This window comes from Bubalus kerabau, chromosome 6 (genome assembly GCF_029407905.1).
Source record: "Bubalus kerabau isolate K-KA32 ecotype Philippines breed swamp buffalo chromosome 6, PCC_UOA_SB_1v2, whole genome shotgun sequence".
NCBI lineage: Eukaryota > Metazoa > Chordata > Mammalia > Artiodactyla > Bovidae > Bubalus > Bubalus kerabau.
This window is the reverse complement of record NC_073629.1, coordinates 79,054,201-79,078,381: the sequence shown is the minus strand read 5'-3', so window position 1 is coordinate 79,078,381 and position 24,181 is coordinate 79,054,201. Positions and strand designations below refer to the sequence as shown.

Below are 24,181 nucleotides of genomic sequence, written 5' to 3'. Positions count from 1 at the left end.
GTGAAGAGAAGCTAAAGAGCCTCTTGATGAAGGTCATTGAGGAGAGTGAAAAAGCTGACTTAAGACTCAATATTCAAAAAACTAAGATCACAGCATTTAGTCCCATCACTTCATGGCAAATAGATGGGGAAAACTGGAAACAGTAACAAATTTTATTTTCTTGGGCTCCAAAATCACTGCAGACGGTGACTGCAGCCATGAAATTAAAATACAGTTGCTCCTTGGGAAAAAAGCTATGACAAACCTAGACAGCATGTTAAAAAGCAGATATATCACTCTCCCGACAAAGTTTTGTGTGATCAAAGCTGTAGATTTCCCAGTAGTCATGTATGGATGTGAGAGTTGGACCATAAAGAAGGCTGAGTGCCAAAAAATTGATGCTTTCAAATTGTGGTGCTAGAGACTCTTGAGACTTTCTTGGATAGCAATGAGATCAAACCTGTCAATCCTAAAGGAAATCAACCCTGAATATTCATTGGAAGGACTGATGCTGAAGCTGAAGCTCCAATACTCTGGCCACTTGATACAAAGAGCTGAGTCATTGGAAAAGACCTTGATGCTGGGAAAGACTGAGAAAGGGGCGACGGGATGAGATGTTTGGATGGCATCATCGACTCAATGGACATGTTTGAGCAAATTCAGGGAGATGAAGGACAGGGAGGCATGGTGGTTGCAAAGAGTTACACACAACTAAACAACAACAAAGTTTTCATTCTGGCTCTGTACTCATTATCCATATGATCTCGAGTAAGTTACTTAAACATTTAAACCCCAGTCAAGGCTTAATCACATGAATCACAGCCATGTTTAACACAATGAAACTATGAGCCATGCTGTGTTGTACCTCCCAGGATGGACGGGTTGCGAGGATAAATGAATTAATATATGTGAAGCATTTGATATACAGTCAGATTACATTTCAGATCTGCCAACCAGCAACATAATTGCATTGTCAGTTCCCTACATGGTCTCTGACCTTGAGACCATGAGATTTATGAATAGTCACCAAGAAACAAACTGAATTATTCTGATTAATAATAATTATCATTTACTGAGTAACTCCTTTGGGCCTTACATAAATTTACTTACAAAATACTAAGTACTTTACAGGCACTACTTCCTTAATTCTTAAAAGGCTCCTATAAAGGTAGATAGTATTATTTAATTGATTTTACTATTGATTAAGCCTTATGCTTAGTCACTTAGTCATGTCTGACTCTTTGCAACCCCATGGTATAGCCCACCAGGCTCCTCTACCCATGGGGATTCTCCAGGCAAGAGTACTAGAGTGAGTAACCATGCCCTCCTCTAGGGGATCAAACGGCGTGCTGCAGTCCATGGGGTCACAAAGAGTTGGACATGACTGAGCGCCCGAACTGAAATGAAACAATCCTCACAACAACCTATGAGATGGGTACTATTTTTACCTCCATTCTACAGATGAGAAAACTGAGGCATAGAAGAATTAATTAACTCACCCAAAATGTCACAGCTACTAAGTGAAGTTGCTGAGATTTAAACTGAGAAATCTGTTTTCTAATTCAGAATGTTTACTTGCTACAGTATTTTTTAAATGAGATTTCAGTAATAGATGGCAGTTATAAAGCTAACATTGTAAAAGCAGTTTAAAATTCCATTTTTTTTTGTTTTCTACATCATTTAAGAGATTGATACACTTTTTAAAGTAATTAACCTAAAGTGAAAGTCACTCAGTCGTGTCTAACTCTTTGCAATGCTATGGTCTATATAGTCCATGGAATTCTCCAGGCCAGAATACTGGAGTGGGTAGCTTTCTCTACTCCAGGGGATTTTTCCAACCCAAGGATTGAACTCAGGTCTCCCACATTGCTGGCTGATTCTTTACCACCTGAGCCACAAGGGAAGCCCAAGAATACTGGAGTAGGTAGCCTATCCCTTCACCAGCGGATCTTCCCAATCCAGGAATTGAACTGGGGTCTCCTGCATTGCAGGCAGATTCTTCACCAACTGAGCTATCAGTTCAGTTCAGTTCAGTTCAGTCACTCAGTCGTGTCCGACTCTTTAGCCCAATTAACCTAAAAGCTAGTCTTATTTGCCTTTGGTTTGAAACTCAACATTTTTATATTTTTACCTTCTTTAAGAGATAAATGCATTACAAGAAACAATTATTAGTTTTTGGTTTTGGACATACAGCATATTACAAAAAAAGAACTGTTACCCACTATATTATATTACTTTTGATGAAAGCTATTGGTTCTCTTTACAGAGGAAAAATGAAAAATACATTAAATCATCCAAAACATTTTACAAATAATTTATGAGTACTCACAAACTCTTTGAAGGCTATCACTTTAATGGAGTCTAAAGAGCCCATGTCAGTCTACATACATACACTCCCTCCTAAGTTCCATGTGACAAGAGAGCAAAGCCAAGCTTATGGGTCAGTCAGGCTTAATGGCTGCTGTGTCACCTTTATTTTAAATATTAAGGAATGACACCTTGTTTTTATATGACATATATTTCAGTTCCCCTAATCAATCAATCAGCAAGGAATTTTTTAAGTCAACGATTCACTATAATAATGGTTTATGTTTTACAAAAGCTGTCATGATCAGAAAGATGTCTTGGGCAAACTGTGCTGTTAAGCAGGCAAGGAAGTGGTGATCCCCCTGTTTTATAGAAGAAATCAACTCCGAGATATCAAGAGGCAGCTGAAAGGGCCAGGACTTGAACTCCAACAACTTCCTCCTTTCTGCCAAGTTAAACACACAGTATATATGCTCATCTACATTGAATTAGGGTGTGATTCAGTCCTCTTTAAATCCTTCTCAGCTTTGATATTCTGCTGTGTATTCTAGCCCAATAATTTCTTTGGAAATTGCTGTTTTAGAAGCAGGTTTGAGAGGGAGAGGGTGGGAAGATTTGGGAGAATGGCATTGAAACATGTAAAATATCATGTATGAAATGAATTGCCAGTCCAGGTTCGATGCACGATACTGAATGCTTGGGGCTGGTGCACTGGGACAACCCAGAGGGATGGAATGGGGAGGGAGGAGGGAGGAGGGTTCAGGATGGGGAACACATGTATACCTGTGGCGGATTCATTTTGATATTTGGCAAAACTAATACAGTTATGTAAAGTTTAAAAATAAAATAAAATTAAAAAAAATAAAAATAAAAAAATAAAAACCAGGAAAAAAAAAAAAAGGATATAGCAAGGGGACCAAGAAAGAAAGCACTTCCTTGAAGCACATTGGTTAAAGAGGAAGAACATGGGCTTTTGAGTTAGTATCTTATTATCTGTGTGTCCATGGGCAAGCTCCTTAACTCAGCATCTCAGATCCCAAATCTGTAAAATAGGAAAAATAATACATACTTTCTCAGGACTGATGTAAAGATGACATGAGATAATGTTGCAAAATTCCCCCTTTGATGCCTGTCACTTAGGAAGGGACCCTGTAAGTAGCAGTTCCCTTTTCAGCTCCATTTCTCTTTTCCTTAAGTTCAGAGACTTGTGGGAGGCAGGAAGAAAATAAAAATAGCGAGGGAGGACTTGAGCAAAGGCAAGGAAAAGAGGGCTGATAGAAATGCTGAGAGTGGGAGTTGACCTAGCCTGGCATGTGTGCTAGCAGCTCCTCCCTTTCCCTGCAAAATTCAGTGAAATAAGGAATAAAGACTTTGACGTGGAGTTGTGAAGGGGCAGTCCATTTCATCTTGTTCCAAGAGATTTGCCATGCAAAACGGAGTTATTTCATCACAAACTCTGGGGAGGGGGAGACAGCTAGCTTGCAACTGAAGACACTCTGGTGCTGTTTGCCTATTCCAGGTGTTCCACCCACCCTCCCACCCTCAAATTAGCCTGCCAGAGAGCAAAATCCCTGAATTCGCTGCTGCTTGGTAACACCACCCCCTTTCCTGTCCTCACTTTGGCAGAAGGTTCAGCACCCCATTGAGTTCAGTAAAAACAGAGAGTCATCAGTTGGGGGAGGAGAGCTCCAGTCTCCTACACACTGGCATTCGCTCCTGGTAGAAACTCTGCACGGTGCCAGGGCAGGGTACAGATAGCAAGCATTCTGATATAAGTGCTCAGTGCAGACTTCCAGGGCAGCAAGTTGGAAGGGAGAAGCTCAGCTTGGGTTCAACTCTTCAAGGAGAGCTTCACAGGGCAAGCATGATTTGGGTTGGGTTTAGACCAGGGATGTCAAGCATGGAGTGTATAAGCTGCCACTCCCCTTCCAAACCCTCAGCAGATCTTGCGACTAGGTCCCACATCCCAGAGGTAGTCAGAGAAGCCCCCTCTAGACAGAATTGCAAACAGCTTGATCAAAATCATCTGGAGTTGACGTATGAGATATGTCTCTTTTTTCCCAAGCCTTATAGAGAAGGATAGATGGGGAATTGGGTGGGATCTTCATTTATCGATATATTCTTTTCTTTCCTGAATTATAATAATTCATTGGCTATCTGCAGAAGAATTCTTTTCATATCTGAAGTGTGTTTGATCTTTGTTTCATTACTAATTATTTTTTCTTAGAGAATTCTCTGTTGTTTCCATTTCCTGACATTTAAAATTAGAATATCATTTTTCCAAACCTTTTTACCTACCCCACGATGGTCAGAAGAAATCCCTAAGCTCTTGTATGTTTTTATCTCCTTGAAAATGAGCAGAATATTAATTCAATCTGGATTGCCTTTGTCATTATTTCTCCAAGTAATGGTGGCTGTACCCTTTGAGTACCTGGTATTTTGCTTCCATTTGTGAGGTATAAGAAATAGAATTTCCTTGCATAACTGTAGATTCTTTCATTATTTTCTACTGTGTCAGACAACTTTATCTAATTAGGGGTTCCAGAAACATGAACGCTAGGGTTGGAGACCTTAAGCCTCAGTTATCAACTTCTCAGACCTTCTGTTATCAACTTAAAATCTAATTGAATGAAACAATAGACTCAGCATTGATTCACATAAAAACATTAGGGTGTCCTCAACCAAAGGCAGCAAATTCTTCAATTATATACTTTTAGTTACAGTGCTAAGGTTTCCCAAGTGGCACTAGTAGTAAAGAATCCACCTGCCAATGCAGGAGACACAAGAGATGCAGGTCTGATCCCTGGGTCGGGAAGATCCTCTGGAGGAGGGCATGGCAACCCACTCCACTATTCTTTGCCTGGAGAATTCCACAGACAGAGGAATTCTGGCAGGCTACAGTGCATGGGGGTCACAGAAGAGTCGGACATGACTGAACATGCACCCAATTACAACGCTAATTATAATTTAAAAGGCTATTTAAGGTCTTCTGCCTCAGTTGTGGTAGTCCTACTGATATAGATTTTAATTTATAATCATTTTTATTAGCTATGGTGTATTTGGGATAGAATGGACTCAAGAAGCAATCGTTTTGGAAAATAAGTTTATGAAAGAAACATAACTTGTGAATAGTTCAGTAAGTGTTGGATTTATGTTGACTAACCCTGCACCCAGAAGTTTGCTTACTCTTGCCTTGAAGGAGCCTTTCCTCTGGAGTCTATGACATTGAATGGCATGTCAATACAGGTACTTAGACAATACTTGCTGGTGGATTAGACAAAAGGAAGCTCTTCACTGTGGGAAATATATGGAACTTGGTGTTTCATTGTGGTATAATGCAACGTATATCCCTTGCATTATTTTATAAAGAGAGCAAATTTTTCATCTTTCCCCTTCAATTAAAGCCAAGTTTTTCTCAATTATTGGATGGATAAACAATACAAACAACTGTTTCTTCTCTTACAGGAGTCATTTGTAGGCTCTTTTCTAAAGTTTATGAATGTGTTGTGTTCTGTGGAGGCCAGTTTTTTGTTGTAATTCTTTTCCCCTAATCCTATACATCCTAAGGAGATATCTGTTTTCTTACCTGAAGTCTCAGAATTCAGTCACTTGTGGTCCTTGACCTTAAGAAGGAAAGATAGATACTTTATTATCTCTCTTATACTATTATATTTATTTTTATACTAAGTAGTTTCTACACATGTATGAATAATAGTATAAAATTAAGGATAGCAGTATAAAAAAAAGTATCTATTCTCTTTTTCCTAAGGAGAATTTTTTTTAGTCCCAGAAATAATCTACAGCAATGAATATACTTTTTAATTGTTTTAGAGAAAAACCTTAGAGTATGAATGACCCATATTAATTATATCAGAAAATGTTTCCTCAGAGACTGGGGGAAATTTCATTTCTTAAAAGAATGAAGGTGAGATTTCCTTCTGTCTCTTATATTGTCTAAAGGACAGCCACTAACTGCCCATGGACCTTAGGAACTATCGTTTCTTTTTTTTTTTTTTAATTTTATTTTATTTTTAAATGTTACATAATTGTATTAGTTTTGCCAAATATCAAAAAAATCCGCCACAGGTATACATGTGTATCATTTCAAATCAGCCACCAGCACAGCAATGGTGCAGAGCCCCGGATGCCGATCTGAGCTACTCATCCTGAAGTGGCCAACACAGAGGGAAGGCAAGATGGGTGGGCCGATTTCTGCTTTGCCTAGCTGAAACTCTCTTTCCACCTCCTAGCCCATGTGAAGCCCATCTTTTATTTTTAGCATGGTACATGAGGAATCAAAACAAGCTTCCAAAGAGTAATGAAAAACAACAACATATGTCACATCCTGGCATTTTTCTGGTCTTTTTTCATCAGTGCCTCTTCTGAGCAATCAAAAGTGACTAAATGTCCCTGCTGAGAACTCCTACATTGGAGCAGAGTGAAGCCAGTCTTCTCAGTGGCCTCCAAGACCTTCATGGTGGCGACACCCATGACCCCAGACTAACACCTGCCACTCTTCCTTCTCACCCCACTCCTCCATGGCTCCCTGGAGCTGTCCTCTTCCCCCAAATACTGGCACTGCCACCCTCTCTCAACTTGTCCAAGACACCTTCTCAATGAGACCTCTCCTGACCACATTATTTAAAAATCACAAATCTATTTCCAGGGCAGGAATAGACTCAGATGTAGAAAACAGACATGTAGACACAGAGAGGGAAGGGAGGATGGGATGAATAGGGAGATTAGGATCGACATACATACACTACCATATGTAAAATAGATAGATAGCTAGTGGGAATCTGCTGTACAGCACAGGGAGCTCAGCTCGGTGCTCTGTGATGACCTAGAAGGGTGGGATTTAAGAGGGAGGGATATACGTATACATGTAACTGATACACTTTATTGTACATCAGAAACACAACATTGTAAGGCAATTATACTCCAGTTGTTAAAAATTTTTAAATAATAAAAATCACAAAACTCTATACCCTGCCATTCCCAAACCCTTCTATTTACTCTACTTTTTGAAATTACATATATCATCTTCTAAAACCCTAAATACTTGGCTTACTTGTTATATTTGTTATTATCTTTCCTCTCCCCAAAAAGTTAGTGGAAGCTTTTTGTCTCTTGTTCCTATTGTTTTGTTCACCAAGAATAGTGTCTGGTCTTTATTAGGTAACCAATAGATAACTGTTAATGGTTTATTAATAATAAATAAATAATCCTTTTGCTCCTTGTCAATATCTGGCTATTCATACATAACTGCTAGGAAGTGGTTATATCTATAAAAAAGTCTCATTAGCTAAAATATAAAGATTCAAAAGACAGCCATCCTGTTTTTAAGGTTAAACAATTGTAGACTCTTAAAAAAACTTCTAAATTAGATCTAGTTTTTTGTGTTTTGATCCCACTATATGAAACTTGATACCAAAAATTCCCACAGCAGCTTAGTTCCTTGTTAAGAGGACAGGAGTGTATTTGGAACACAAAATCTCCATAAAAGGATCATTAAAACTATGGTGTATATTTTCTCTATTCACCACTATTACATTTGGTCTGGGTCTTAAACAGAATTCAGTTTTTAAATCCTGCAGATTTCTAGCTCTTCATGCAGAAATGAAGGCTTCAACAAGCCCTATCTTGAAAGACTATTTGCATAACAAAGTGATTTAGGATAATGCACCCAGAGAGAGGCTCTCCATCCACAGAGGGCAGAGGTCTGTGTGTTCCTTGGAAAGCTTCCTTGATCACAAGGATGGTCACAGGAATATCTCTGCACTTAGAGACAATGGTTATATTTTAGGTGTATGTATTGTTCAATCCAAAAATTTGCTTACTCTATTTCTGTGAACACGAGTACCTGGAGGTATGCATCTCTTTTTCATTTCTTTTATTATCTTTTCCATAATTAGAAACCACTCTGATGATAGTTCATTTTAAATCAAGAAATATCTTTGCTTTCCCCAAAGGAGAATTGTCTTGTCATGTTTTATCTTTGTTTGTTTATCACTCTGAAGAAACCCTTAACCCAAGCAGCATAGCCTAGGTGTTGATAGCTGCTAACAATTAAAACAACATATGGAATAAAAATGCTTTAATCAACATACAGCCTAGAATGGGAAGGAGAGGAGGGTCCTTAGCATTCTTGTGTTTATATTTATTCTTATGATTCTAATTTCATAAAATACACTTAATTCTAGAAAAAAGCTGAGACATTTACCTTATAATCAGAGTTTAATTCTCAGATTCAAAACCATGCCTAGAAATTCAAGCTCACTTTCTGAAAACCTCATTCCCTGTGACCTGGTATGATAGACCGCATGATCTATTTAACTCCTTCCATTGGAAAAATCCAAGATTATTTTCCAGACTCTGCAATCTATAAGCTTTCAGCTCTGTTGTTTCCAAATCCCAGTGCTGATAAGGACTGTGGGAACTGGGTTTCCCTGGTGGCTCAATGGTAAAGAATCCACCTGCCACTTCAGGAGATGTGAGTTCAATCTCTGGGTTGGGAACATCCCCAGGAGAAGGAAACAGCAACCCCCTCCAGTATTCCTGCCTGGGAAATCCCATGGACAGAGGAGTCTGGTGGGCTACAGTCTATAGGGTCACAAAACAGTCGGACATGACTGATGGACTAAAGTACAAACGACCCACCCTGCCAAGGTTCTCTGGAATTAGAGAAGCAGGGATCCAGTCCCACTCTCAGCTTTTGTGGCCACGTGATCTTGGAGCTCATCTGAGCCTCCTTTTCCTCACTGGTAAATAAGAGGTAACAATGACACCAACCTCATAAAGCTAAACAATAATAGTAAAGTCTCAGTGAACATTACCTGTCACTATCATTCACATCTTTTAATCCTCATAACAGTTCTATAAGACAACATCATCCCTACTTTCAGTTCAGTTCAGTCACTCAGTCGTGTCTGACTCTTCGCGACCCCATGAACGGCAGCATGCCAGGCCTCCCTGTCCATCACCAACTCCCGGAGTTCACTGAGACTCACGTCCATCGAATCAGTGATGCCATCCAGCCATCTCATCCTCTGTCATCCCCTTCTCCTCTTGCCCCCAATCCCTCCCAGCATCAGAGTCTTTTCCAATGAGTCAACTCTTCGCATGAGGTGGCCAAAGTACTGGAGCTTCAGCTTTAGCATCATTCCCCCCAAAGAACACCCAGGGCTGATCTCCTTCAGAATGGACTGGTTGGATCTCCTTGCAGTCCAAGGGACTCTAAGGAGTCTTCTCCAACACCACAGTTCAAAAGCATCAATTCTTCAGCACTCAGCTTTCTTCACAGTCCCTACTTTACAAAATGGAATTGAGAAACACTATGTCTTATTCAAAAGCATCCAGAAAATAAGGGATTAAATTCATCTGACTATATAATAACGTTTGCATCTCCCTCCATGACAACTCCTTTGAAGCTATTTGATTTTAACCCCAAAATTCTTTTTGTTTGTAAATTCTGGACCTTAATAATTCTCACTTCTCTGTACTAGTTAGCAATGGTCTGGGTCTGAAAGCAGTACCTAGGACATGGGCCCTATGCTGATCCTCAGTTATGCTGAAACACAAGGGATTTTTTTGCTATGGGAGAACTTTCCACTCTGGAGAACCAATCACATAGCTCTGCATCAATGTGTGTGCAAAGCTGTGCCACTTCCTTGGAGTCTTGATAATATATATTAGCCCCTGAGGTCACTAATGGGCAGAGATATCAGCAGTTAAATAGAAGCAAAGTGAATTTTATATTTATAAGAGCTGGTGAAGGAACCATTACATCTGGGGCCATATCTCTTGGGCTATATATTATATACAATTCAGCCTTATTTCAGAGAATAATTCATCTTTCTGGATTTTAAAAGACACTCTGCTTAAAACATTTGTATTATGTTTTAATGACCACAAAAAGAAAATTCATAAACATGATTTGAGCACCGACTGTGTGCCTTGTACTATGTTTGGGGCTAGATAGAGCCCATTCATAATCATTACTTGGAGCTAATAACTGAATGTTGGGGAAGACTCTTGAGAGTCCCTTGGACAGCAAGGAGATCCAACCAGTCCATTAAAGGAAATCAGTCCTGAATATTCATTGGAGGGACTGATGCTGAAGCTGAAACGCCAATACTTTGGCCACCTGATGCAAAGAATTGACTCATTTGAAAAGGCCCTGATGCTGGGAAAGATTGAAGGCAGGGGGAGAAGTGGGTGACAGAAGATGAGATGGTTGGATGGCATCACTGACTCAATGGACATGAGTTTGAGTAAACTCCAGGAGCTGGTGATGGACAGAGAGGGAGGCCTGGCTTGTTTCAGTCCATGGGGTCGCAAGGAGTCAGACACGACTGAGTGACTAAACTGAACTGAATAATTGAATGGAGATATCAAAGTAATACAGAATAAAATAGGAATTGCAAAAAATATACTAGCCATGTGTACCTGTTTTCTCTGAGTCTAATAGATGCCAGGGAACTATTTACTCTGATTGGGAACCTTAGGGAAGGCCTCATGGAGGAAGAGCTATTGGCCTTCAAGAATAAGTAAGATGGTATGTGAAGGAGAGGGCTTCCCTGGTGGCTCAGAGGTAAAGAATCCACCTGCCAATGCAGGAGATGAGGATTCAATCCCTGGATCAGGAAGATTCCCCTGGAGGAGGAAATGGAAACCCACTCCAGTATCTCTGCTTGGGAAATCCCATGGACAGAGGAGCCTAGCAGGCTACTGTCCGTGAGGTCACAAAGAGTCGGAAATGACTTAGTGACTAAACAACAACAACAATTTGAAGGAGAGGAAGACAGCATCAAAGCTGAAGAAGCAGCCTGAGCAGAAGTCAGGGAACTATGAATGTTCTACATGTTCAGGAGATGTCAAGGAGTGACTGCAGCTAAGTGTAGATTTTATACAGACAGCAGTGGAAGATGAGGGAGTGAAGGTGAGCTGGAGCCCATCATGAAGACATTAAATGACAGAATGGAGTTTGAACTCTATTTTCTACATAGTAGGGAGGTTTTTGCAGGGCAGAATAACACATTCACTTCACTATTTTTAGAAAATAATTCTAGGGATGATGCAAAGGATGGATTTAAGAAATGAAACATGGAAAAAGACATGAAGCCTTTATTAAGTTGTGAAGGGGATTTCCCTGGCTGTCCAGTGGTTAAGACTTCCAATGCAGGGGACCTGGGTTCAATCCCTGGTCAGGGAACTAAGGTCCCACATGCTGCATGATGTGGCCAAAGAAATAAATAAATAAATTGTGGAGGAAAGAAAAGAGCATTCCCAGGGGCCAGGGACAACTCATCAGGGAAATAATTTGTCATTTCCCATGGGGAGTGGTAACAAATGAAGGATGGGATGAAAGAACTGGTGGTTTTAGATAGAGTATCTTGAAAGAAGTTAATAGGTATCAGATTCCCTGACAAGATTGGAATTTGGGGAAAATCTCATGTTTTAGATTCATGATAGGCTGCAATGCATTCATAGAATTTTCCAGCTCCTTTCAATGATGCTTCCCTGGTGGCTCAGAGGTTAAAGCATCTGCCTGCAATGCAGGAGACCTGGGTTTGATCCCTGGGTCGGGAAGATCCCCTGAAGAAGGAAATGGCAACCCACTCCAGTATTCTTGCCTGGAGAGTCCCATGGACGGAGAAGCCTGGTGGGCTACAGTCCACGGGGTCACAAAGAGTCGGACACGACTGAGCGACTTCACTTTCACTTTCTTTCACTTTCAATAATATCAAGGATAATTTTCTATTTTCAAAGTCTATTTGATAAAAGTAAGCCTCTGAGAAAGCGATATGCAGGTCAGGAAGCAACAGTTAGAACTGGACATGGAAAAACAGACTGGTTCCAAAGAGGAAAAGGAGTACATCAAGGCTGTATATTGTCACCCTGCTTATTTAACTTATATGCATAGTACATCATGAGAAACGCTGGGCTGGATTAAGCACAAGCTGGAATCAAGATTGCTGGGAGAAATATCAATATCCTCAGATATGCAGATGACACCACCCTATGGCAGAAAGTGAAGAACTAAAGAGCCTCTTGATGAAAGTGAAAGGAGAGAGTGAAAAGGTTGGCTTAAAGCTCAACATTCAGAAAACTAAGGTCATGGCATCTGGTCCCATCACTTCATGGCAAATAAATGGGGAAACAGTGGAAATAGTGGCAGACTTTATTTGGGGGGGGCTCCAAAATCACTGCAGATGGTGATTGCAGCCATGAAATTAAAAGACGCTTGCTCCTTGGAAGAAAAGCTATGACCAACCTAGACAGCATATTAAAAAGCAGAGACATTACTTTGCCAACAAAGGTCTGTCTAGTCAAAGCTTTGGTTTTTCCAGCAATCATGTATGGATGTGAGAGTTGTTCTATAAGGAAAGCTGAGCGCCGAAGAATTGATACTTTTGAGCTGTGGTGTTGGAGAAGACTCTTGAAAGTTCCTTAGAATGCAAGGAAATCCAACAAGTCCATCCTAAAGGAAATAAGTCCTGAACGTTCTTTGGAAGGACTGATGTTGAAGCTGAAACTCCAATACTTTGGCTACCTGATGCGAAGAACTGACTAATTTGAAAAGACCCTGATGCTGGGAAAGATGGAGGGTGGGAGGAGAAGGGGACGACAGAGGATGAGATGGTTGGATGGCATCACTGACTCAGTGGACATGAGTTTGAGTAAGCTCTGAGAGATAGTGAAGGACAGGGAAGGCTGGTGTGCTGCAGTCCCTGGGGTCACAAAGAGTCAGACATGTATACCTGTGGCGGATTCATTTTGATATTTGGCAAAACTAATACAATTATGTAAAGTTTAAAAATAAAATAAAATTAAAAAAAAAAAAAGAGTCAGACATGACTGAGTTTTTGAACTGAACTGAAGCTATTCAAAAAGAGCTTAGAATGTGCTCAAATGGAAACCACACCCATGTCTCTATCACTTGATCTTGGAAAGGAAGCAAAACTACATCTACCCATCTTAGGTTTTCAGCTGTGACTCAAGCAAAGACAGATCAACAAAGGAAAAACAAACATAAGTTTATTAACATGTCTATTCATGTATACCTGGCAGACCCTCAGGAAAAATGAGTGGTTTCAGAATTCAGGGCTAAATGCCATCTTAATAGGGAGAAGGAAGGAGGCATCTAAGGGGAGAGTAAATGATTTTTAGGGACCATGAATGGGCCTTTGGAAGCACAGATGGGAAGTGTGATAGTTTGTGGCAAAGTTTCTCTGGATATGGTGTTGACGTCTCATCTCCTCTCCCTTGTTGATTATACTCGTATGACAATTGGGTTGTTTCTGGAAGATTTATCTTTAGGCAGTTTAGGGTTGTTCAGACAAAGTTTCTCCCCGAATTTGCTGGTTTCAAGTGCCTATAGCTTAAAACAATATCACTAAGTGGCATGTTTTGTCTAAAGCCTAGGAATGACCGTATTGATGCCTACAGGAAGCCTTTATAAAAGCCATGCCTTGGGGAGCTGCTTTAAAGTAAGGTTATTCTGAGCCTTGAGCTGCATCTTCTTGAATACACATTTCACCTCTTTCATTTTCTGTTTATTTTTTCTTTCCATGCTTACGCTTTTAGAGGAAAAGTCCGGTAAGAAACAACAAATTCTTTCTATATCTTTGCCAAACATTGTTTATTCTGTCCATTTTCACTGTCTGTATATCTAATGACTGACTGTATTTAACACCTAAACAAGATTCTGAATTTTAAAAACAAATAGGACATGGCCTAATTATGCCCCATGAGGAAAAGAGGAAGCTGGTTGCTAAGTGATTTTCCAAGCCTGTTATTAAGGGCCACGGAGTAATTTTGTAAAGATTCACCTCTACCCCAGTCACACAGGCATATAATAAAATATTTTAGTGTTAAGTTCCATTTATTGCAGCTTCTATTTGGGTTCATCAAGCTACATATATTTTTTTGTTACTTTTTTGGTAATATACAGCATGATAGCATCCTGAGTGAATGCTTGTGAATCCATCCTAGGAGAAGCAAGTTGTCTTTTTCTCTTCTTTTTTTTTTAATTAATCAGAAAAATTATCCCCTTCTGGAGTTGTCAGAGATAATAAAGAAGATCTTTATAAATCGCAAATCACCTCTTGCTGCTGCTGCTAAGTCGCTTCAGTCGTGTCCGACTCTGTGCGACCCCATAGATGGCAGCCCGCCAGGCTCAGCCATCCCTGGGATTCTCCAGGCAAGAACACTGGAGTGGGTTGCCATTTCCTTCTCCAATGCATGAAAGTGAAAGGTGACAGTGAAGTCGCTCAGTCGTGTCTGACTCTCAGCGACCCCATGGACCACAGCCTACCAGGCTCCTCCGTCCATGGGATTTTCCAAGCAAGAGTACTGGAGTGGGGTGCCAATCACCTCTTACATGGTCCTTTTTATCACTGGGGTGATTTTCAGTGGCAGCACAAATCTGATAAAATGTATCTACATGTTTTTTGTTTTTTTTAGAGCAACAATGAAACTGACCTACTAAAAAAAAAATTTCATTGTTCTGGGCTGCTCTGCCTAGTTTATTGGGAACATGATCCCAGGATGCTGATACAGGTGACCTCTCCAGTGGAAAATATGAAAATATTGTATTTCCACGTTAACACCCACTGAGAAGTGGTTGGTTGTCTATTGACCTCACCTAAGTGGATGCTGCAATAATTGCTAGACCTCCCATCCTGCCCTCTCACCCAAGCCTGGCAGTCTCTATACTACGTACAGGAAATGCACTGATAGCAATTTCATGGGATTGGAGGAAGGAAGAGCAGAAGACAAAGGAAGAACAAAAGATGGAATCAAAATATTACAGTTTATCAAAATATGGACTCCATGACTTTGTTCCCAAGCATAAAATTAGTACGTATCACAATTAATTATTAATAAATGGAATGGCCCACTTCTGAGTAACTGAGAGTCAACTCTGTGTCACATGCTATGTGACACATGTATTGTTGGTGTGCTTCAGTAACCTTTTTGATATTTTGCCCATTTCATTTATTCTCTTTGACTCTGAATCTTTCTCTGAATTATCCAAACTTGGCCACTTCAAATATTAACAAGATTAAATAGCCTGAAGTTTACCCATGGTGCTTTAAAAATTTCCTATTCTTCATTGGCTTTTCTCCTGTTGTTCTTACAGCAGTTTCAACTGTAAGTACTCCATTTCATTGCTAGCTGTGCCTTTAAGGATGAGTTTTCCTCTTGCTGCCCTGATTCATTTTTCTTGGGTAATGCCCATGTTGTTGATATCCAACCCAGGGAACTTTTAGTGATGTCTCGGCTAGTAACAGGCTCTTTGCTTCTCTTCCCATATGGAGTTTCAGAAGATTATGTCTACGAAGTCTTATTGGATTTGATAGGCATTCACTGTCATCTGACTTGTAAGAGGTTATAGAAACAAATTTAAATATAGACAAACACAGCAATTGGCAGGGGTGGGGGCTTCCAATAGATGCTTGCCAGATAGATTACCCTAAAGCATTTAAAAGCAACTGGAGCCTATTATACAGAGTGAAGTAAGCCAGAAAGAAAAACACCAATACAGTATACTAACGCATATATATGGAATTTAGAAAGATGGTAACAATAACCCTGTGTACAAGATAGCAAAAGAGACACTGATGTATAGAACAGTCTTATGGACTCTGTGGGAGAGGGAGAGGGTGGGAAGATTTGGGAGAATGGCATTGAAACATGTAAAATATCATGTATGAAATGAGTTGCCGCCAGGTTCGATGCACGATACTGGATGCTTGGGGCTGGTACACTGGGACGACCCAGAGGGATGGAATGGGGAGGGAGGAGGGAGGAGGGTTCAGGATGGGGAACACATGTAAACCTGTGGCGGATTCATTTTGATATTTGGCAAATCTAATACAGTTATGTAAAGTTTAAAAATAAAATAAAATTAAAAAAAAAAAAAAAAAAAAGCAAATAAGAATATTGATTAGTGTCATAATAATAAACAAAATGATCATATATGCTAATTCTTTCCTAGAAAATTCACTACCATGAATCACTGAATTTGCTATGACTAGACTGCATAAAAATAATATTTGTTTAGTGCTTTGTGGCTTTTCACGCATTTTCTGGTGTTTCCCTATACCGCTGAATTTTAGCAAATGAGGATGTTGTAAAGCTTCAAAACCTGATGCTGGTTATTTAGTGATTTTTGACAAGCTGGACAGATTGTGTTTGGTGACTTCTTTTTATAAATGTCTCAAAACACTTATGCGTATTGGCAAAGACTTAAGTTATCCTAGTTGGCTGAATTTAAATTAATCCTTTTGTGCAAAAAATAAACAAAACAAGGCTGGTGTAGGATAAGGATACTGTGAGGACATGTACTGAAATATTTTCTTTTAGAAGGCGTATTCAAATGGCAGAGTATATAAATTTTAAAAATGCAAAATATTCTAAGCAAAGATCTTCATTCTAATGACCAAATCATAAATTAGCAGAGTATACCCATTTTGAAAATAGCCTCAAAATACAAAGTAAATCTGATCTCTAACTTGAACATCAAAATACAAGTAGAGGGGGAAATAAAATGCTTTTCAGTACCTTCTCCAGAATGCATCAGAAGATCGAGAAAAGTTGAGGAACTGAACAATTAATGTTTAACTAGGAACACAGGAAATTTGTTCAGAAAACAAATAGACCAACTGCAACGTCCCTGTTTGAGTAATCAGGTGAAATAATAATAACAGTATATAAAAAATTCACTGAGAGCTTATTATGTGTGATACAAATGTCTGCAATCAGAGACAAAGTGGCCACCTGCAGATTCTGAACAACTGAAAAGATGTTTTGTTTGGTCATGCAAACAATCTGATTGCCATTTAAAAACCAGAATCAATAGGCCTGTTCTCTGACAACTCTGAAGATTCGGCAGGATTAGGCCCATCATTTGTGTTCAAGTGGCGCTGAGTTGTGGCCACTTCACCAAAGCTCCATGAAACTCTCGTGCCCTGATCCATAGCTTTCCTGCTCCTTGCCCTGCATGCTTTTGAGTTTGCAGTTCAACACAGAGAGTGTTCAGCTTCCAGAATATATCAAGATCAGATGCTGAATGTTTCCTTCTACCTTGAAGCAAATTCTATATATTGGTAGAACAAAGATGGAATGCTAAAGGCCTCAGAATTCTGGGGAAATGACAGGAAAAAGAGTAAAATAAACTATTGACAGGAAAGACCCTCCCCTCCTGGTTGAGAATGATTTTGCTGTTCAGCAAAACCTACAACCACTTTATGCTCCTTAAAGGTGATAATTAGTGTAGAAAACGCCTTTCAGTTTGGCTTATGGAATCCCTTTCCTTTTGAAGGTTTCAGATAGCTTTTAATTATGGACCTTGAAGCTTTTGGGTCTGAGCTTTTCACAGCTTTTAGCTGGATCTTCTGGATTCTTGTGAATAAGCTTGTGACTACCTGAATTTCAACAGCTGTTACTTGAGGTTCCTTTTTTCATGTTACCTTACTAGAAAACATACAAACAGGAACTATTGATTAAACTATATAGGTTTTTAACTGATTGAACTTAATTTGGGTGAATTAATATAATTGAAGTTATTTTGACAAATGTCCTCTATAATCTTAGTAAAGATTATTGAATTTAAGTTTCTGCCTCTGCATAGTTGAAATATACATTTTATTTTGCATTATTTCTCATAATCATCTTGGGGGAAATTGCATCAATTTTAATCCCCTCTTTGCTGTATTTTATGCTGCTTTTAAGAATGATTTGTTTGCCATGAAATTAAAGCTAAAATCATAAATGCCCACAAAGTTCTTTAGAGAAGAACTTTAGCCTGGTCAGTAAAGAATTATAAACTCTAAATCTTTATATAAAAGAGTGCTTGAATTTCTCTCAAAAGACAGTAACAATTTGTCAGTAAAAGAATTTAAGCCAAGAAATACATATTCATGTGTCCTTTTTTCTAATTTTATTTAAATTGCATCATGCATATATTTATAAGAAAAGTGGGATCAATATGGAACAGAATCAGAAAACTATGGCACATAATAACGTCTAAAATATTACAAGTAAAATCAACTAGAGTAAGTATTTCTAAAATCCTAGCTTACTTACCAATTCCTGGCTCCCTGTCTTTGGAGTCCTCCAACAACATCAGGCTTGATGTCCTAGAAAAAACATGAGTTTAGCAGACCTGAGCTCTCAAGTCTGTTTCTGGTTGTATCCATTTCCTAGCTCTGGACCTCAAAGCCTCACTTTGCTCTCTATATCACAGAGGCAGTTGGCCTAGAGATCCGTGGAAGCCCCCAGGTATAAATGACTATAGGCTTTTATTTCTTGTTTGTGTTCTAGAGGGTAGAATCATCTTTTTCATTAAGCAACCTTCTAGATACTTCTGAGTTTGTGCTTCCTGCCCAGATTTTGAAATTGGGCAGCACTGGGTTCCAGGCAACCTCTGGTGAACTCATGGGCTAAGCCATATTCCTGAAAATGAAACTAAGAAACAGCTGCTTCTCCATTCGCATCACAGTCACTCTTGTTACTAAAGACAAAGCCTAAAGAGGGAGAGCAACCAGAGGTTGTTGGGGTAAATTGATAGCAGCCATGATCAAGGTTTGAAGAGTGAAAGAAAGAAGTTGAATGTCAGCATCTTGTATTTTTCCAGGCATCTGGCCCACAGTGTTTTATTGCTGCTGGACAGTTTTTATCATTCCCACCTGCACTTCTCAGGAGCTCCTCATCTTCCCCGTCACATTCTATCCATTTGTAGAGGCTGCTTAAGTCACTAGGCCAAGAACACAGACTTTTCAAAAAGTTCTTATCAGCACTCATTTCACCAAACACTAAAGAGAAAAACCAGGCAAAGAAGAGGTATCTCTTACCCTGCTCTCTGATTTTTGGAGATTCTGATTAAAGCCTGAATTATGTGGGAAATCCATCACATCTATGATGTGTGCTAACACTCTATTGTGTGGGAAAACAGTTTTCTCTGTACTACCGTCTCTAAAATTCCCCTCCTCAAACATTATGAAGAAAACTCCTTATGACAAGACATTTAAAGCTATCAGTAAAGTTTTCTTGTATGTTTCTGCTTTGTCTGTACGTACACATAACTGAAACTGGTACCCATTAGCAAAGCTATATCATACAGTGGATAATATTCCCTTTAAAGTTCTCCAAAACCTCCTTGATTTAAATAAGCCACAAACACAATGATTGCCTGCCTTCCTTTGGCCTGATTACTTGGAGTGAGTGTTTAGTTAGTTATTTATGAAGTCTTCTATTACCCAAGCCTGTTGACTGATCCATCATTCTCTGACTAGGTATCTGTTCTCTCTTCCTTTTTGCTGATCACAGAGGCGCAGCCCGGTAAGAACCCTCAACATTTTTACCTTAAACCTGTATAGAGATAACTGTTGCCTAGGCAAGGTGGCCAGGTTGTCTCATTAAATTTATGATAACCCAGTGTAAATGAGGCAGACAAATTAGGTTTAGTGGCTGTAAGTCTCTGGTCTTATATGTGTCAAGAGCATGTTTTAGGATCATCAGAGCATGTTTCCATAACAAACTAAACTAATACAATAGGTATCCCAACTCCCAGTGCTAAATGTGAAAAATGTGGTGTGTGTGTGAGTGTGTGTGTGTGTGTGTGTGTGTGTGTGTGTGTGGTGTGCATGTATGCAAGCTCTGGAGATTATCCAGAAATCAGCATAGACATTTATAGCAAGGTGATAATAGAATAAGAAAACTGTAAAGAAAACCAGGAATGTGTAAGCCACGTTGTTTTCAAACCTAAATTTAATATAAGTCCTTGGACCATAACTCATATTTGTCAGTATACTGATATACAATCATGCATAATCATAATTTTTATCTTGGGAGAAATAGACATGCTTTCAAGTCAATCTTTCTAGGTTGTCACATATATATATTTCATCACTGAAGACAAACCAGTATTAGTTTGCACTGTCCAGAGTAAATCTTAGTCAGTTTCCTTAGGTTGAAAGTGTGATAAATTTGAAGCAACAAGAAGAGTCTTTGCTATGTTTGAAATAACCTCCACCTGCCTGGTCAGTCCCTTGAGAGAGGTAATGGAACTGAAATAATGCTCTTGGAAATTAGGCCTATGCCAATTTGATCAATCAGTTACTCCTGGAGGCAAATATTCTGTGCCAGCTGACAAGCTGTGGTTCTCTGATTAAGCCACAGAGTTGATGATCAAAAATACCACCTGCAGGGACTATATGGCTGATTCCAGTCCAGCAGTTGGGTAACGTCTCAGATTATGACAAGTTACTCCTTTTTTTAATAAAAGGAAAAGAGTGAATTAACTAATTCAAAATGCGGGAAGTCTATTCACAGTCTACCTATAATAACAGTCCTTTAGAGAAGGAAAATGTGGTCACTTAGGGAGGAGAAGGTTTTAGAATCAATAGGCGTTTTTCCTGAATGTGGTTTGTGTGGTCAATATCACCTTAACCTTGCTTTGGATTTGTCCCGCATTGACATCAAGGCCATCAGAGATCTGTATGCCAGATCCAGGGACAATGGGACTTTCTTTTCTGTTGATGAACGCTTACTGCTGATGGTTCGAACATCTGTTCCTTTCTAAATTGATGTGATTTTATTCTTTCTAATTTCTAAATAACAGTTTGCTTGCATATTTCTGCCATGTCTTGCTTCCTCTTGAATAGTGATTGTTCATTCATGAGGAATATTTAGTAAAATATTACAGGGGCTTCTTGTCTAGTACCTCTCAGCAATAAATGTCTTTCAAATGAATTGATACACTGGGAAATGATGAATACCAACAAATACCAAACAAATAAACTGTATATCTTTCTTGGTTTCATGAGTATTACATTTTAAATAAAGGGGTAAGACAGAGATCAAAAGGTCTTCAATACAGCTTCTGGGGTCCCCCAGCTCCTTAATTTCAGGTCTCTTTATACTAAATAGGTCCTATTCCCTCAATGTCAACCTCATGATTGACTACTTGGATCTAAAGCCCCCAATCTTTTCCTTCAGACCTTTTTAATAAAAATCTGACTATTTGAGGCTCTCCAACCTGAAAAACCATTTGAATTACATTTAAACAATTGTTGTCTTATTATTTTGTCTATGGAGTCTTATTTTCCAAAAGCCAACCTGTATCAAAACTCTCATAATGACCATAGCTGATTTAAATGATCATATTTATTTAATATAGGCATTAATTGAAACAAGTATGTTAATTAAAAATACTGATTTAAAATGTTTATTAAATAAAGTGTTTATTAATTTAAAAAGATTTTTCCTAATAACATAATAATCTCTATGTGGCACATGTATGCAAATTATATTATTAGGCAAGACAAGCCAGAAAATATAGTTTGAGAGATTAGGCCAGTCACCAGAAAACATCTAGTGGATCCTTATTCATTCTGAAACTGTTCCGCTATTGCAAATGATTTCATAATGAGACAAAATTTTGATAAAACCTTAGGAAAGAGGGAAAGAAGATTCTTACAGGTCTGTTACAGAGATGCTATATTTGTCCTAAGTTGTTATGCTATCATTTGAGAGAAGAAAAATCTGTGACCACCAGATTGAGCCTTTACTAAAGTAGGAGTAGAAATAAATGTGTGTTTGGCTATCACCCACCAAACTTTTAATTGTATGAGTTTTGAAAAGTTTCTTGTTCTTGCAGTTCCCCATCCTAAACTCTGCCCCTGTCATTCTCCTAAGGAGGCCCTGCCAACCCATGCCCATCTTATGAGACCATGCTTCTAGTGGTCTACTTTTCTGGAAGCATCACATTCTAAGAACCTTTCATGGTGATTTTGAACTAATCCTTTGTTACCAAAAAAAGTTTCTGCTAGGGCCTGAAAAAAATCTGAAAATGACCTTCTCAGATTATTCTTGCCAGGGAAATTTGCATTCCAATAGGATCACAATGCCTTGAGCTAAAGGAATGATTCCCACTTGATAGATTGGTGCCCCTATGGCAGGCATGTAAAAGAAACTGAGGTAGAGAGCATGAGTAGGGAAGAATGGAATTCTCTGGTTCCCTGAATAGATCAGTCCATTCAGAGGTAATGCCTTCAAATTTTCCTTGCTTTTAACATTTTCCACATGAATCTTTAAAAATTGCATTAGTCAACTAATGACTGTTTCTACAAGCAGCTTATGGACCCCATTCAATAAGAGCAGAGAATACACCTCATACATATAATTTTTAAAAATTAAACACAAGTTAAACTTGGATTTACTTTCTTGTATGCTAGATTTCAAGATTTTTTTTTTTTAACTTTAATTTACTAAATCTACCCAGGTAAGGGTTTTGTTTGTTTTTTTTTTTTCCTGGTTTGGAATATTTATTACTTTCCCTTCCTCTTGGTAACCTTTGAGTAAAGTGAAAATTTTATTTATATGTGGGTGTCTATAATTTTTAACTTGAATGCAATTCTGAAAAAAAATTCATTTTTCTCCATCTGCATTTCTTTAAGTTCAGTTTAATTGCAATGACAGAAATATACATATTGTACGTATATGTGGTCTTAAACCTTATAGTGTCTATTTCTAATTCTAGGGTGCAATTAAAAGGAACTTATCCAGTAAGTATATCTTAGCTACCAGAAATAGAGTACAATTTAAAAGACAAAACAGTTCCCTGGATCTTGGAGTATATATACATTTGACATATAAATTTTTGAGCTTGATTTTTAAGGCTGATGAATGTCTACAGCAAAGAAATCCTGTAATGATAAAAGGGCTCAGTGGGTTCTGAATGATTAATATTTAAATCCTGAAAGTGAATATGTTTTTGAATAAACATTGCTATTACCTTCCTTGGAGAAGGAAATGGCAATTCAGTCCAATATTCTTGCCTGGAGAATCTCCATGGACAGAGGATCCTGGCAGGCTACAGTCCATGGGGTCACAAAGAATTGGACACAACTGAAGTGACTGAGCACACATGCTGTATCATTTGACTTCAGAAATGAATTTAATCAAGTGTGTGTTTGCTAATTGGGGTAGGGAGAGGAGGAGGGCAGAAGGAACTGAAGGTAGCTGCAATGCCCATTCTTGTGTATTTGATATGAAAATTTTAGTACACCAAAGTGATGTGAGATAGGTTATAATATACATGTGGCAGATTTTCTTCTGCTGCATACAGCACATTCTAGGAAATTTTAAATGAATGGTTCCTAGTTAAAGGTATAACATTTTCTTGGCATTTCAAGAAAAGAACAGGCAGAGAATGCTGGATTCATGCACTGTGTACATATGGCCTGGCTTGGTATTCTCATGGTAATTGAAATGCAGAACTGATCAAGGCAACAGGCTTTCAAAGAACAGTGTGCTATTCCACTAAGCTCTGCAGTGTACAGATCTTCCATTTGATGGCTCATCATGGTAATTCCTTGATAAGGTTTTATAAATGCCGAAGAAAATGCTACTACTTATGCCTAATATATGACTGTTGCATTGCCAGGGGAGAGAGTTTGTTCCTGTGGGTTTGTCTTGCAAAGTTTTCACATGGAGTTGCCTATTCGTGGGATTTAAATCTCTGTTTTCAAACATAGCTCATAAGACATAAAAGAAAAAATGGTAAAAATATGCCTAAAAACTTTCTTTGTCCTATGCATCAGGTGAAGAAGTAGCGAGACCCAGGCGTTCCACACCAACTCCAGAGCTCATAAGGTGAGCATGAAAGATGTTAGTTGTGTTTTATGCAAGGTATCATGCACTGGTAACAATGGAACAAATCTCCTTTGAGCTAAACTCTCAGCATCTAATAACAAAGGGTCTGCCCTGTGTGTAGGTCATCACAGATTTAAATATGTTATCATTTCACCTAAGTGCAGACCGAGGGAGACCATTAAGGAAGTACTCTGTAGTCATCTAAAGTAACATCTATCAGAATATGCAA

The 24,181-nt window shown here is 38.8% G+C and overlaps 1 protein-coding gene across 1 annotated transcript in view; it reads left to right on the top strand.

Annotated features, from left to right (window-relative positions):
* The window catches only part of SGIP1 (SH3GL interacting endocytic adaptor 1), a 236,717-nt gene that overhangs the window by 129,138 nt on the left and 83,398 nt on the right, over nt 1-24,181 (top strand). The window contains exons 10-11 of the mRNA XM_055585555.1: nt 19,590-19,635; nt 23,901-23,952. Of these exons, the coding sequence (XP_055441530.1) occupies nt 19,590-19,635; nt 23,901-23,952 (98 nt within the window). The remainder of the gene's footprint in view (nt 1-19,589; nt 19,636-23,900; nt 23,953-24,181) is intronic.